Source organism: Pangasianodon hypophthalmus, chromosome 25 (genome assembly GCF_027358585.1).
Source record: "Pangasianodon hypophthalmus isolate fPanHyp1 chromosome 25, fPanHyp1.pri, whole genome shotgun sequence".
Classification (NCBI taxonomy): domain Eukaryota; kingdom Metazoa; phylum Chordata; class Actinopteri; order Siluriformes; family Pangasiidae; genus Pangasianodon; species Pangasianodon hypophthalmus.
Window position 1 is genome coordinate 385828 of NC_069734.1, and position 14965 is coordinate 400792.

Here is a 14965-nt window from a genome sequence, read left to right on the forward strand (position 1 = left end):
ATTGCTCGATTGGTTGTGGAGCCGATACGAGCGTGCAGTCTGCAGATCTGACTGCAGATTTTAAAGGTAGTTAATAAGTTAATAAACTTAAGATTCGCAGGTGAAATTGGTCTCCAGGCAAAAATAAAAATAAAATATTGAATTTTAATCTCTGACATTTATAACAAATAACTTGAGTGTGTGTGTGTATGTGAGTGTGTGTGTGTTTCTCTTTTAGCTTAGCCGTAGCTGATACACTCAAGTTTTAGCATGAAACTTATGCAATACTTTAATTAAACTCTTTTTATTAATTACGATTTTGTGAAAGTTTTAGACTTTTTAGAAAGTTTTAACTCCACAGACGTGAAATTTCGGTGTGATTTCTGTGTGTGTGTGTGTTTTAGCTTTGATAAACGTTAGAGTTAGCGTGTGTGTATTTTGTGTAAGAAACAAAGCCTTTACAGATTAAAGCCGAAACGAGACGGCCTGCTGTTTGTGAGAAACATGTTTAAGTCCAAAAAAATATTTAAAATAGAGCATGTGTTTACAAACATATATTTATATATACATATTGTGTGTGTGTGTGTGTGTGTGTAGCTGATTGTGCAGTGAAGTGTGTTTAGCATGAATATGAGTTATTATTTGTAATCAGATGGAGGAGTTAGAGATTTGAGAGATTTGGGAGATTTGTAGACGTGCTCCAGCGACTCGCACTGTTTATAAATAATATTTTACTTCACGGGTTTTGTGTATTAAATGCATTTATACTGTAAATATTTCTGTTTCATTTTTTAAATTCAAGAATATATTTGTGAAAAATCTTTTTTAAAAACTGCAAAATAAACATTTTATAACCATTATTACTGCAGTAAAGTTTTTATTTGAATACACTCGGCATGGAGCGATGATATCCTCCTCCACGTGTAAATATAAACTGTTATATTTTTAATATTTAATATTTGTCGCATCGTCAGTTGCGGAGTTTGTGGATTTTCTCCATGAATCTCTTCACTCTGTCGGGATCCACGCGGTTCTCCCAGCGGCCGCCGCTTTTAAAATGTGATCCGATGATCAGTGCGTTTGCCTGCAGATAATCTTCCACATTATCACGAGTCACTCCAGAACCGATCAGAACCGGGATCCGGACCGAGCGCGTCACCTCTGACCAATACATCATTAGGACATTATTATTATGACAGCAAAATAATGGAGACAAATCATTTATATCATTTATACAGAATTACAGTCATTCAGCTGAACAAATACACCGGACAAAATTCAGCAATTACTCTAACTACAGCTCGTTTAACTAGTTAACTAATGAATGACTATAAATAAACTTCTTTAACTGAATAAGTAATAAATGTTTAAATAAACACATTTTCCCAGTCAGAGATATAATACATGGCGTTAATGGTGTTAATGTAACACAGGATGTTAATGGTGTTAATGATGTTAATGGTGTTAATGGTGTTAATAGTGTTAATGTAGCGCAGGATGTTAATAGTGTTAATGTAGCGCAGGATGTTAATAATGTTAATAGTGTTAATGTAGCGCAGGATGTTAATGGTGTTAATGTAGCGCAGGATGTTAATGGTGTTAATGTAGCGCAGGATGTTAATGGTGTTAATGTAACGCAGGATGTTAATAGTGTTAATGTAGCGCAGGATGTTAATGGTGTTAATGTAGCGCAGGATGTTAATGGTGTTAATGTAACGCAGGATGTTAATAGTGTTAATGTAGCGCAGGATGTTAATAATGTTAATAGTGTTAATGTAGCGCAGGATGTTAATAATGTTAATAGTGTTAATGTAGCGCAGGATGTTAATAATGTTAATAGTGTTAATGTAGCGCAGGATGTTAATAATGTTAATGGTGTTAATGTAGCGCAGGATGTTAATGGTGTTAATGTAACGCAGGATGTTAATAGTGTTAATGTAGCGCAGGATGTTAATAATGTTAATAGTGTTAATGTAGCGCAGGATGTTAATAATGTTAATGGTGTTAATGTAGCGCAGGATGTTAATGGTGTTAATGTAGCGCAGGATGTTAATGGTGTTAATGTAGCGCAGGATGTTAATGGTGTTAATGTAGCGCAGGATGTTAATGGTGTTAATGTAACGCAGGATGTTAATGGTGTTAATGTAGCGCAGGATGTTAATGGTGTTAATGTAGCGCAGGATGTTAATGGTGTTAATGTAACGCAGGATGTTAATGGTGTTAATGTAGCGCAGGATGTTAATGGTGTTAATGTAGCGCAGGATGTTAATGGTGTTAATGTAGCGCAGGATGTTAATGGTGTTAATGTAGCGCAGGATGTTAATGGTGTTAATGTAGCGCAGGATGTTAATAGTGTTAATGTAGCGCAGGATGTTAATGGTGTTAATGTAGCGCAGGATGTTAATGGTGTTAATGTAGCGCAGGATGTTAATGGTGTTAATGTAACGCAGGATGTTAATAGTGTTAATGTAGCGCAGGATGTTAATAGTGTTAATGTAGCGCAGGATGTTAATGGTGTTAATGTAGCGCAGGATGTTAATGGTGTTAATGTAGCGCAGGATGTTAATGGTGTTAATGTAGCGCAGGATGTTAATAGTGTTAATGTAGCGCAGGATGTTAATGGTGTTAATGTAACGCAGGATGTTAATAGTGTTAATGTAGCGCAGGATGTTAAACTGGACTGTAGATGAGGTTATCAGTGAGTTGAGGAGGAATGAAGCTGAAGTTCACCGCTCAGTTCCTGTGGATTTGCCTGAACACCAGTGGAAGGTCCAGTGACCACCACGCCGTCAGAGAGGAAAAACTCAGCCGCCCTCGCCGTCTCAGAGATACACACATCAGCTGTGAGAGCATGAGCACTGCACACACACACACACACACACACACACAGACATCTCTCACACTGCTGCATGGAGCATTTACTGCTGTTTTTATCCATGACTCAGGACAGAAAGCAGAAATAATCCACATTAGTTAAACTTTAGATGAAGAGTAGATGAAGTTAATATTAATTAAAATAAATGTTAAATGAGTGTTTGCGCTTTGGGCAAGATATCAGCAATAAGTGAACGTTAGATGAATGTTAGATGAGCATTGGATGGAGGTTAGGTTAATATAATACGGGTATTACATGAACGTGAAACAAGCGTTAGATAAACATTTGGGTGCTGAAAAGCGGTTAGTTGAACATAAGATGTTAAATGAACATGGGTTTAGATGTATGAGGTTTAGATGAACATTAAGATGAATATTGGGTTTAGAGGAGGGTTAGATGAACGTTAGATGAATGTTAGATGAATGTTGGGTTTAGAGGAGGGTTAGATGAACGTTAGATGAATGTTAGATGAATGTTGGGTTTAGAGGAGGGTTAGATGAACGTTAGATGAATGTTAGATGAATGTTAGATGAATGTTGGGTTTAGAGGAATGTTAGATGAACGTTAGATGAATGTTAGATGAATGTTAGATGAATGTTGGGTTTAGAGGAGGGTTAGATGAAGATGTAACTGCTCTGATCTCACCTGTGCTTCTTCTTTATATCAGTAAATATCTGAATGTGTTCTGCTCCGATGTGTTTGCGATATCGCAGCAGTTCACCAGCACACGCGTTCATCAGACCTTCATCAGCCACGTGAGAAAACACAAAGCTCTCTGCTCGGATAAAATCCAGCCCTGAACAGTGCACCGCCATTAACACTCACGACCACAATCATCCAAACTTGTATTATTATTATTATTATTGTCATTATTATTATTGTTATTATTGTTATTATTACGTGTTTACTGACCGGAGGCGAGGGCGGTGGCCAGCGCCGTGTGATTATTGGCTGCTAGAATCTGCACACCGACAGGAAGAGCTGGATGAAGTTTCTTCACCGCAGAACACACAGCCGTCATCACCGCACACACCTCCGGCCCCGAGTCACACACATACGGCACATCATGCATGTTCTCAATCAGCAACCCATCCTGAAAACACACACACACACACACACACACACTGAACCAGAATACACACATCATAACACAATGTACACTTCATACAACTATACAGAATAATCAAAATAAATAAATAATCAGTAAGGAATAAAAAATGCTGCTCTGTTATTGGAGAAATTACATCATTGCCCTGAATATTGTGTTTATTTTAAAATGTGATTTTCTCACACTAAAGTTAAGTGAGATCCTTGCATGAAATTTCCCCTAATGTATTTACTGTATGTTAATATTTATCGCTTACTACTCCCTGCTGGTGGTAAAGCTCTGCTTCTCTACACGCCTCCTCGATGAGCTCAGGAACTGCAGATCTGTGTAACGGAGTTCCTGCAGAAACCAACACACCAAACTGATCTTCCCCTCAAATACAGCTGAGCATACAGCACACAGGACATCACATTACAGCCGTAATTCATATATCCTACCAGGTAAAGCTCCTACATGGATCATGCCAATGATGTTGGACTTTAAGCGTCCAAAAAGCTTCACAAACTTCATGATGGTCTCTCCTGCTGAGGCTCAGTCACGTGACTGGTCAAAGGTTAAGCAGCAGAGATATCAGTACTGTCCCACTGCCTGGGTGTAATGTCCTCCTGGGTCAGGCTTCTCCTGTACATATCCCACACACACACACACACACACACAAGTGTATGTCATTTCATTCTGTTTTCATCCTGTTGTGTTTAATAAGAATGCAGCTGAAGGCTCTTATTGCTGGAGAACATCACTGTATTAATGAGGTCTAATCACTCACTCACACACACCTTAGCTTTATTACATTCGTTCTTCTATCACTTTTTAATAAATAATAAATAATAAATTAAGTGAGAACTGGAAGTTGATTGCTGATTCGCTATGAAACACAAAGTTTCATTTAAAAATGATAATGAATGTAATATAAATCGCTTTTTCTCCAGATTCCGGACTGTAAGAATAATTAAAATACTGGTTTATGAAAAGCACATGGATAGTATTTAGTCATTATATCACTTTATATCACTTTATTTCACTTTATTCCACTTTAGCCTCCTGTCTGAGCCCCAGCTGCTTTTTGTTTACTTCCTGACACAGCTGTCCACGTGCTCACAGTCACTTCCGGGATGACGTCTTCAGCGCCAACGTGACGTCACCCCGGTCACGCCCCTTTACCCGGCAAAAAGTAGGGAAAGTGTTTATAAAGTAAATGTTTTATATCAGAGGCAGGAGTCAGAGAGGAGTGATGGCGTTGTAGGATGAATTTAAACTTCCGGAAGTGTTTATTTTATTGTTAAAGTTTTAATATTACAAGTTTATTTATTTCTTTTTTAAAAAGCATGTCTGTTTTTGAGTCGCGCGCCGCGAGTTTGCGCAGTTTATAAAGGCAAAGGCGCAAAATGAGGCTGAGAGCAGAGCAGCTAGGAGAGGAACACACACCATAACACACACCATAACACACACACACACACACGGGGAATAAGGAGCACACCTTCCTGAACACACACAGGATCACAGGCATGATGAAGATGATGAAGATGAAGATGGTGTGTGAAAGATCTTAACTTCTCTGCATCTGAAGTTTTTCCTGCACGCGCGGTTTGGAGGTAAAGCAGCACTCCTCCTCTCTTCTCCTCTTCCTGTAATCTCTCACTTTAAACTTTAATCTCTAACTTCACCCAGATGACCACACGCTTCTTCAGAACTCTTTTCTCTTGTGCATTTTAAATAATATTGCACACTTTGTTAATAAAGTAATAATAATAATAATAATGTGTAACAGAAGCGAGCGGCCATTTTCTCTTCCCTCATTACATCCATTTAAGACTCAATTCAGCGACATGAATTCATCCTCTGGCCTTCAGCCCTGTCTCAGCCCTGTCTCAGCCCTGTGCTGGGGTTGTGGAGGGGTTGTTGAGGGGTTATGGAGAGTGGTTTTGCGGGTGTTCATGTTGCTGTGCTCATGAGGCCTTTGTGTGGGGGGTTGGGAGAGAAAAAGGCCACAAAACCGTCGGGAAAAAGTGTCTGAAATGCTGAAAACCTTCCCTTTTACTACTCCAGCGTTGTTTTTCAGGCTCTGTGAGGTGTAGAGACACAGCCCTGTGGATATAATGCCCAGTAAGAGTGTGTAAGTGTGGGTTTTATTCACTTTAATCTCAGTGTGAGTTGAGAGTGTGTGTGGTGAAGCAGCTGCATGTTGGAGGTGAAGAGCTTTATTTCAGCTCTCTGGGATTTTAACACAGAATTATTAATGATATAAAATATTTCTTTCAGGTTAAACACACAAGTGAACAGCAGAACGGATGAAGCTCCTAAACCCAGCTCGGCTCGCTCCAGGAAGAGGAAAGCAGATGTTGCTATTGTGAGAAGTTTATCACGTGTTTGTGTGATGAATATCTTCATTATAACTGAAACTTTAATGAAACTAATTAATAATTCACTTTATTAACAATCTTCAGCACTTACATGATCCGGATGAGGAAATTACAGAGGCGCAGACGAGAAAGAAGCCGTGTCCGCCCCAGGAGGTGATTTTGCATAAACACACTGCAGCCTTTCTTTCCTAAACCCTGTCATTATAACATTCTTTTTGAACATTTCCATGAGCACTGTGTCCTCTTTAAACATCTTCCTGAACTGAATTTGTCTCCAAATGCTTGGTTACATGAATTCAAGTGTGTGTGTGTGTGTGTGTGTGTGTTTGAGAGAGATGTGGTCATGGGGGGTGTGTGTGTTGTGAATAGATAGTTGTTTATGGTATTGTAGTGTGTGTGTGTGTGTGTGTGTGTGTTTACACTGGCCCATTAATTCCTGTCGGTTTGTGATGGATGTGGTGTTTTATTCCGTTAAGAACGCTTCTCCTTTCTCTCTCTCTGCTTGCTCAGACGTGCCGGGATCAGACGGCGGCCTCCTCTCCACGCCAGGCGGATAAACCGGTTGGAATCGGCAGCGTGGGATTCACACACTACGCCAGCAGGAGTGTTTTCGTCACCCCGACACGGCCCTCGCCCCTGCCTGCCCTATGGTGAGACTCATCAGGCTGCTTTACATTTTTCTATCAGAATATAAAATATTGGCCCCCTACAGCAAGGTGTATCGGCTTGTCAACATTCCAGTGTGTGAAAACGTGATGATTTAAAGCTGGAGACAGCTGTGTGACCTCGACACGACCCCAGTGCTCACGTCGGGGCGGAGATTCGGTTTTCTAATATTCCAATATTCAAATAAGAGAAATCCTGTGCTCATTTTTACCCTAAGCGTAGCCGATTAGCCGTGGCAGCTTTGCACTGAGAGAAGGAGAAACCTCCAGCCTCCAGTTCAGCATCGTTCAGTAAACCTGCATATGCAAATCAGCGAAGAAATAATTAATCATTCAGAGCGCGTTTCCACCCAGCGTGTTTCAGTTTTGTCGAGTTTTACTTTTGGCATTTTGGCTCAGTGAAAATGAAGCTTTAAAGACTCGGAGAACCTTCAGCTGGTGGGACGATTTCTAATTTACGAATCTCTTCTCCGTCTCTAAACCTCAACGCGCAGATCTTAACGTTGTTCCTGAGGCGATTAATACAGCGCTCTGGTGTACTGTCGCCACGCTGGCGTGATCATGTGACTGTTTTCGTGTGAGCGTGAGATATTTTCAGAAACAGAGTGATAAAAACTGTTGTATGACAAACTTATTGTTTTATCACTTTATTTAAATTTGACTCGTGCTGTGCTTTCAGTTGGGCGAGTAAAGACGACGTGTGGAGCAACCTGCTGAAGAAAGATAAACTTTACCTCCACAATGTGCATGTGATGGAGAGACACCCCAACCTGCAGCCCAAAATGAGGGCCATTCTGCTGGACTGGTTAATCGAGGTGTGTGTGTGTGTGTGTGTGTGTGTGAGGCAGAGATTAACACACCCTCACTGTAATCAGTCTCATTAATGAGGGGCGAGGCTTTAATCAGATTTAATCACCTGGAGAACATTTACACAGCAGATTAAACACAGCAGATGACCAAAGTGCTGGACATCATGCTAATTAACAATGTGTAGATTAGAGTGAGTGTGTGTGTGTGTGAGTGTGTGTGTGTGAGTGTGTGTGTGTGAGTGTGTGTGTGTGAGTGTGTGTGTGTGTGTGTGAGTGTGTGTGTGTGAGTGTGTGGTTACTATAACAGGATTTTTACAGCACACAGTGTGGATTATTATATTTAGGTTTGATAGTAAAGTCTTAGACAAACAGACAGGATTTATTTTTTAGTCAAATGTCTCATGTGTCAAATGTCTCATGTGTCAAATGTCTCTCTCTCTCTCTCTGTCTCTCTCTCTCTCTGTCTCTCTCTCTCTCTCTGTCTCTCAGGTGTGTGAGGTGTATAAACTCCACAGGGAGACGTTTTATTTAGGTCAGGATTATTTCGATCGCTTCATGGCCACACAGAAGAACGTGCAGAAGTCCACGCTGCAGCTCATTGGCATTTCTGCTCTCTTCATCGCCGCTAAGATGGAGGTGCGTCTCTCTAATCTCCTAAAATTATTCATAATAAAAATAACAAACAAAACATGATGAGCGCTCACTCGGACCTCCTCAGACCGGGTCCCGTCTGTTCACATTTAATCCTTATGAAATTTAATTTAATTTTTTTCTTTAATTAACATGTCTAATATCTCTCTTGTAGAATTTATCATCAATTTAGTTCCCAAAAATGGAATCTGCTCTAATTTTTATCGTGTACTTGTGTGTATATATTCCATAATTATTAAAAAATCTTTCTTTTGTGTTTTGTACTAAATCACTTGCATCTGAGTTGTGAGCTGAGCTTAAATGGCTCCAGGATAATTATAATTATTATTATTATTATTATTATTATTATTATTGTTGTTGTTGTTGTCACAGGAGATTTATCCTCCTAAAGTGCACCAGTTTGCGTATGTGACGGATGGAGCGTGTACGGAGGAGGAGATCCTCAGCATGGAGGTCATCATCATGAAGGTAAACTGTTTACACTTTTTAAAACTGAAATGCTGTTTGTTAATAAAGTGAAGTTTAACACACACACACACACACACTCTCTCTCACACACTCACTCTCACACACACACACACTCACTGGACACTAAGGTCACTGTGGATGACTGTAGTTCACTTCCTGCTCCAGAGCTGTAAGGGGCGGAGCTTGCCTACTGAATACTCTCTGATTGGTCGAATGCAGCTTCACTAAATAACCGACTCTTTTACCTGCAGTTTAAACCTGTTTAGTGAGTAAATGATCACTGACGTGTGTTTTATATCACATGAACACACCCCACAGCAGGAACAGTTCCTGCCACTGTTTCGTTTTATTTGGACTCGTGATTTTAAGTTTAATGAATGATGATTGTGTCTCAGGAGCTGAACTGGAGTCTGAGTCCGTTAACGCCGGTGTCGTGGCTGAACATCTACATGCAGATGGCGTATCTGAAGGAGTTCACTGAAGTTCTCATGCCACAGTTTCCTCAGACCACGTTCGTACAGATCGCTGAGGTGAGTCCCGAGTGTTCCTAATGCTGTACTTCTCACAGCTGATCATATTTAACATAAACTCCAGCTTTTTCTTCATCATCATCATCATCAAGGCCAGGAGTTTCAGCTCCATCACAGCGTGTGACTACTAGTTTTCAAAAAGGATGACTGAGATAAAGTGAAGGGTGTGGGGACGGGGCTGGGCATGTGTGTGGGCGGGGTTATGTACGAGTAGGGACTGGGATGGGTGTGTGGGCGGGGTTATGTACGAGTAGGGACTGGGATGGGTGTGTGGGCGGGGTTATGTATGTTTGGGTGGGGTTATGTATGTGTAGGGGTGGGGATGGGTGTGTGGGCGGGGTTATGTATGTGTAGGGACGGGGCAGGGCTGGGTGTGGGCGGGGTTATGTATGTGTAGGGGTGGGGCAGGGCTGGGTGTGGGCGGGGTTATGTAAGTGTAGGTGTGTGGGCGGGGTTATGTATGTGTAGGGGCGGAGTCTGTTAAAGTAGTATTGAAATACAGTATGTGGTTTAACACTGATACAGCTCTCACTGAGGGAAGGTATAACGCTAGTAACGTGCGTGTGTGTGTGTGTGTGTGTGTGTGTGTGTGTGTGTGTGTGTGTAGCTGTTGGATTTGTGCATTCTGGATGTGAGGAGTCTGGAGTTCTCCTCCAGCCTGCTGGCAGCTTCAGCTCTGTTCCACTTCTCTTCTCTGGAACTCATCATGAAGGTCTCTGGTAAGAAAACACACACACACACACACACACACACACACACACACACACGTCTACCTCTAAAGCTTCGTCTCCACAGTAAGGCTCATGTGAAGACTTAAGGTTTGTTTTATCTCTCATGGTGTTAAATCAGCACTACAGCGAATGAAAGTAAGTGAATAGTGAAAGCTGTTGAAATAATTAGATATGCACATGGGTGTTTTTTTGCTCTACCTGAATGACATCATCACCATATAATATACTACTGATATGAACTATTTCAGATTTAATCACCTAATATCCTCAAACACTTAATACTGATCTCTTTCGTGTGTATGTGTGTGTGTGTGTGTGTGTCAGGGGTGAAGTGGTGTGATGTGGAGCGCTGTGTGAGGTGGATGGTGCCATTTGCGATGGCGATACGTGAAGTTGGAAGCTCCTCCCAAAAAACGTTTAAAGGCATTCCAGCAGAGAACATGCACAACATCCAGAGCCACGCCCCCTACCTGGACTGGCTGGTGAGAGACATGGCTTACACACACACACACACACACACACACACACACACACTCACACACACTCACACTCACACTCACACACACTCACACTCACAAGTCTGGTTTTTAATCATGCTTATACTCTCTCAACTTGGAACATTATGTTCATTAAAATGGAGCAAAAATTAAATATATACATAAATGTATTAAATAAACAAGTTAGAAATTTTTCCATCTTTAATTTATATCTATACTATAAGCCCAAAAGTATGTGCACCCCTCTTGTTGATTGAGTTCAGGTGTTTCAGCCCCACCCGCTGCTAACAGGTGAATAAAATCCAGCATGTGGCCGTGTAAGCTCCACAGACAGACAGTGGAATGAGTCGCACTGAAGATCTCCCTGATTTTAATCGTGTCACTGTCACCGGACGCCACCTTTACCCCGAGTCAGCTTGTGAAATTTCTGCCCTGCAGCAGCAGCAGCAGCAACAACAACAACAACAACAACAACAGCTCAGCTACGAAGCATCAGACCACGCAAACTCTCGGAGGGGAACCGCCGAATTCGCCTGTCCTCTTTCTCATCACTCAGTACAGAGCTCCAAACTGCCTCTGGAAGAAACATCAGCAGAAGAGCTGTGCGTCAGGAGCTTCATGAAATGGGTTTCATGGCTGAGCAGCTTCACACAAGCCTAAGATCACTGTGCACAACGCTGAGCATGAGCTGGAGTGGAGTAAAGCACTGACTCTGGAGCAGTGGAAAAGTCTTCTCTGGAGTGATGGATCACGCCTCACTACCTCGCAGTGTGATGGATGAATCTGGGTTTGGTGGACGTCAGGAGAACGTTAAATACCAGAACACAGAGTTCCTACAGTAAAGTGTGGTGGAGGAGGGATAATGATCTGGAGGTGTTTTCCTCAGTTTGGGCTCCTCAGTTCCAGTGAAGGGGAACGTTAATGTTAATGCTACTGGATACAGTATATAGATAGTTCACACAATTGTATGATTCCGATTTTGTGGCAGCACTTTGGCGAAAAACCTTTCAGTACCAGCATGACGATGCCCCTGTGCACAAAGCGAGCTCCATGAAGACGTGGTGTGTGAAGGTTGGAGTGGAAGAACTCGAGTGTCCTGCACAGAGCCCTGACCTCAACCCCACTGAACACCTTTGGGATGAACTGGAACACCGACTGAACCCCAGACCTCCTCGACATCCCAACATCAGCGCCTGACCTCACTAATGTTCTTGTAGCTGAATGAACACAAATCCCCACAGCCACGCTCCAACATCTAGTGGAAAGCTTCCCAGAAGAGTGGCGGATATTGCAGCCAAAACATTTTTAAATTTATCATCTTAAAAAAAATCCCTGATTCTCTAACTGCTGCTTAACCCTTACTTAACCTCCAGTTACCCTTTAATTAACCTTTACCAACCAATTAACCTCCAGTTACCCTTTAATTAACCTTTACCATCCAATTAACCTCCAGTTACCCTTTAATTAACCTTTACCAACCAATTAACCTCCAGTTAACCTTTACCCTTAACCTTTGATTAAAAAAGAGCGATTCCTAGACTAGATACGAGTAATGTCTTTAGTGAGACATGATGGACACATGATGCTGACTTTGGATTTATTTAACTAGAAAGACAGTTTGTTTAACAGAATTTTATTTTATTTTTATTTTTTTTCCTGAAAATGTTGCCTCCTCCGCAGCCTGCTCGCAGGGGAACACGGGGGAAGGTGACTGTAATTTAAAGCCTGTGCTGTAATATTGTCTGAATATTGTGGTGTATCGTGCAACAGATTATCAGGATGTGATTTTTGACTCTTTGTGTTCTGCTCCCTTTAGGGAAAGGTACACTCTCATCAGCTGGAGGATTTGGAACATGGCCAGACCTCGCCCGTCCCGCCCGGAGTGTTGACTCCGCCCCCCAGCAGCGAGAAACCCGAGGACTCTTCGTCCTGACCGCTGCTCCGCTTCAGCTGTGTGGATTGGGACACGACCCACAGCCATGCTGTTCTCAGATCAGCTTTGAGAAACCTGCACAACTTTTTATTCTGATCTCTGCAGACTCCTAACCGCTTAATTCTGAATTTTTAAACATGTATTATTGATCCACCGAGTCGCAGCCCGCCTACCGAATCCTCAGAGAGCCTCAGGGCCTGAATGCTGCTATAACGGAGGTGGGACACACGCGCACACACACACACACACACACACACACACACACAAAGGATTTTTGATGGATTAGATTTTATATTTCACACTCGGGGGTGTTTGTTTGTGTTAAGGTGAATTATGCTATTTTTCTAAGGAAGGCCCAGGTCACCATGGAAACGGCTTTAAATCCTGTAGGACTGGGATTTTATTTTGAAAATTTTTATCCTCTGGTTGTATCCTGAGATTTTTACCAAAATGATCTTTTTTTAATGTCATGCTGCTACTGTTGTGTATTTTATAAATCTAAATAAAGCTCTAAATGCATACGCACTGAGAGTCTCTCATTCTCCCTGCTCAGGTTCAGCTACACATCGGCTTCATCTTCTGTTTTTGGGTTTGATGTACAGTCAGGTCCAGAAATATTTGGACACTGACACGAAAGTGTGTTTATTTGTCCACCACAGTGTATTGGAGGTGAAATTAAAAACTGAATATGAGCTCAAAGTGCAGACTTTCAGCTTTAATCTGAGGGATTTACGTCCTAATAGGGTGAAGGGTGTAGGAACTACAGCACTGTTTATATGTGTAGCCCCGCCCCTTTTAAGGGACCAGAAGTAATTGGACAGTTAGCTGCTCAGGTGTTCCATGGCCAGGTGTGTGTTATTCCCTCATTATTTCTCTTACAGGAAAGCAGATAAAAGGTCTAGAGTTGATTAAAGTGTGTCACTTGCATGTGGAGTCTGTTGCTGTTATCTCTCTCTCTATGAAATCCCAAGAGCTGCCAGTGAAGCAAACCATCATTAGGCTGCAAATTCAGAACAAACCCATCAGAGAGAACACATTAGCTGTGGCCAAATCTACTATTCAGTACATTCTTAAAAAGAAAGTAAGCGCTGGCGAGCTCAGGAACACCAAAAGGCCCGGAAGACCATAGAAAACAGCTGTGGTGGAGGACAGAAGAATTATTTGAAGAATTCTTAGATTTTTTTGGTGAAGAAAACCTCTTCATAACAGTTGGAAGACCAGATTAGAGTTTGCCAGAAACATCTGAAAACATCTGTACAGTTCTGGAACAACATCCTATGGACAGATGAGATGAAGATGAACTTGTAGCAGAATGATGGGAAGAGAAGAGCATGGAGAAGGGAAAGAGCTGCTCATGATCTGAAGCGAATCACCTCCTCTCCCGGCGTGGGCGTGTACGGCTGCCAGTGGAACTGGGTCTCTTGTATTTACTGCTGATAAAATAAGCAGCAGGATGAATTGTGAAGTGTACACGGTTATTATCCGCTCACATTCAGACACGTGCTTCAGAGCTCAGGACGGAGAGTCACAGTGCAGATGGACAAAGAACTGAAGCTTTGAGAGCAAATAGTAAAATAGGGAATAATTCAGATTGAAATTAAGGACATAAATAAATAAATTCTGTCTTTCAAAAATCACATTCAGTCTCTTCCTGCAAAACTTCAGCTGTTTTTAGTTTTTAGGACTGTTTTTAATTTTGTTAAAGTTTTAGTAAGAATTTAACTGATTATTTAGGATTGAACAGAACAAAACATTTAAGACAATAAAACATCCTGTAATGTCTGTTCACACACACACACACACACACACACACTCAGTAATCCACTAGATGTCAGTGTGATTAATTAGAGAGTCATTAGGAGACAGCTGGTGTTCAGATGCTGAATTATTCATGATTTATTTCCGAGCGTTCTGAAGAATCTGCAGTTTCAGTTCAATCTTTATTTAATATCATTGGTGAAATTGTGTATTTACAGGGTTTCTGATTTTACACACAATCACAAGAATTAAAACACAATTACACAAGTGTAGTGAGAATCCATAGAGCTGCGTCAGTCTCTGAAATCATTTCTAATGATCTGTAAGTCAGTGATGATCTACAATCAGCAGTTCGGCCCAGACTGAGAGACGGTCCACCGGGTGTGAAGTTTACGTTGTTAGGTTTTTATATATTACGAGGCTCAGGCTGGGTTTAGTGGAACACTGTGGTCTGAACGGTGGCAGTATTTTTAAAGGGTTAAAGTGAACAGAGCTGGGGGGGGTGTTACCCCGAAGCAGACGTCCAGCAGCTGCTACACCCTCAACAGCCGCTTTTGTTCCTCACACACACACACACACAGCAGAAGCAGCAGGTGCAGAT

At 41.6% G+C, this 14965-nt stretch overlaps 2 protein-coding genes across 3 annotated transcripts; one reads left to right on the forward strand and one right to left on the reverse strand.

Annotated features, from left to right (window-relative positions):
• Nucleotides 1-825: 825 nt before the first annotated feature.
• On the reverse strand, nucleotides 826-4575 carry zgc:162297 (uncharacterized protein LOC555865 homolog). The gene is made up of 6 exons (XM_026911592.3): nucleotides 4400-4575; nucleotides 4219-4301; nucleotides 3767-3947; nucleotides 3500-3650; nucleotides 2710-2837; nucleotides 826-1140 (listed from the first exon to the last, which is right to left on the reverse strand). Exons 1-6 carry the CDS (start codon nucleotides 4470-4472, stop codon nucleotides 950-952), a joined length of 807 nt encoding a protein of 268 aa, XP_026767393.1. The 5' UTR covers nucleotides 4473-4575; the 3' UTR covers nucleotides 826-949.
• Nucleotides 4576-5112: 537 nt separating this feature from the next.
• Nucleotides 5113-13131, forward strand: ccne1 (cyclin E1). 2 transcript variants are annotated; one of them, XM_053229603.1, is made up of 12 exons: nucleotides 5113-5554; nucleotides 6009-6075; nucleotides 6222-6309; nucleotides 6407-6475; nucleotides 6833-6972; nucleotides 7667-7802; nucleotides 8286-8432; nucleotides 8820-8915; nucleotides 9311-9445; nucleotides 10053-10164; nucleotides 10501-10658; nucleotides 12490-13131. In XM_053229603.1, the coding sequence occupies exons 2-12, from the start codon at nucleotides 6059-6061 to the stop codon at nucleotides 12604-12606; spliced, it is 1215 nt and encodes a 404-aa protein (XP_053085578.1). In that variant the 5' UTR covers nucleotides 5113-5554; nucleotides 6009-6058; the 3' UTR covers nucleotides 12607-13131. The 2 variants fall into 2 exon arrangements, with proteins under 2 accessions (XP_053085578.1, XP_053085577.1); XM_053229602.1 differs by having other exon boundaries at nucleotides 5115-5554; nucleotides 6022-6075.
• The last annotated feature ends 1834 nt before the right edge of the window (nucleotides 13132-14965 follow it).

What these genes read in the sequence shown, in the direction of transcription:
- zgc:162297 (XM_026911592.3), bottom strand. Translation starts at nt 4,472, where the DNA reads ATGAAGTTTGTGAAGCTTTTTGGACGCTTAAAGTCCAACATCATTGGC. An exon ending in CCATGTAGGAGCTTTACCTG is followed by an intron (nt 4,302 to 4,399) that starts GTAGGATATATG and finishes TGGTTTCTGCAG; the next exon opens with GAACTCCGTTACACAGATCT. An exon ending in TTTACCACCAGCAGGGAGTA is followed by an intron (nt 3,948 to 4,218) that starts GTAAGCGATAAA and finishes GTGTGTTTTCAG; the next exon opens with GATGGGTTGCTGATTGAGAA.
- ccne1 (XM_053229603.1), top strand. An exon ending in TCATCGCCGCTAAGATGGAG is followed by an intron (nt 8,433 to 8,819) that starts GTGCGTCTCTCT and finishes TTGTTGTCACAG; the next exon opens with GAGATTTATCCTCCTAAAGT. An exon ending in CGTTCGTACAGATCGCTGAG is followed by an intron (nt 9,446 to 10,052) that starts GTGAGTCCCGAG and finishes GTGTGTGTGTAG; the next exon opens with CTGTTGGATTTGTGCATTCT.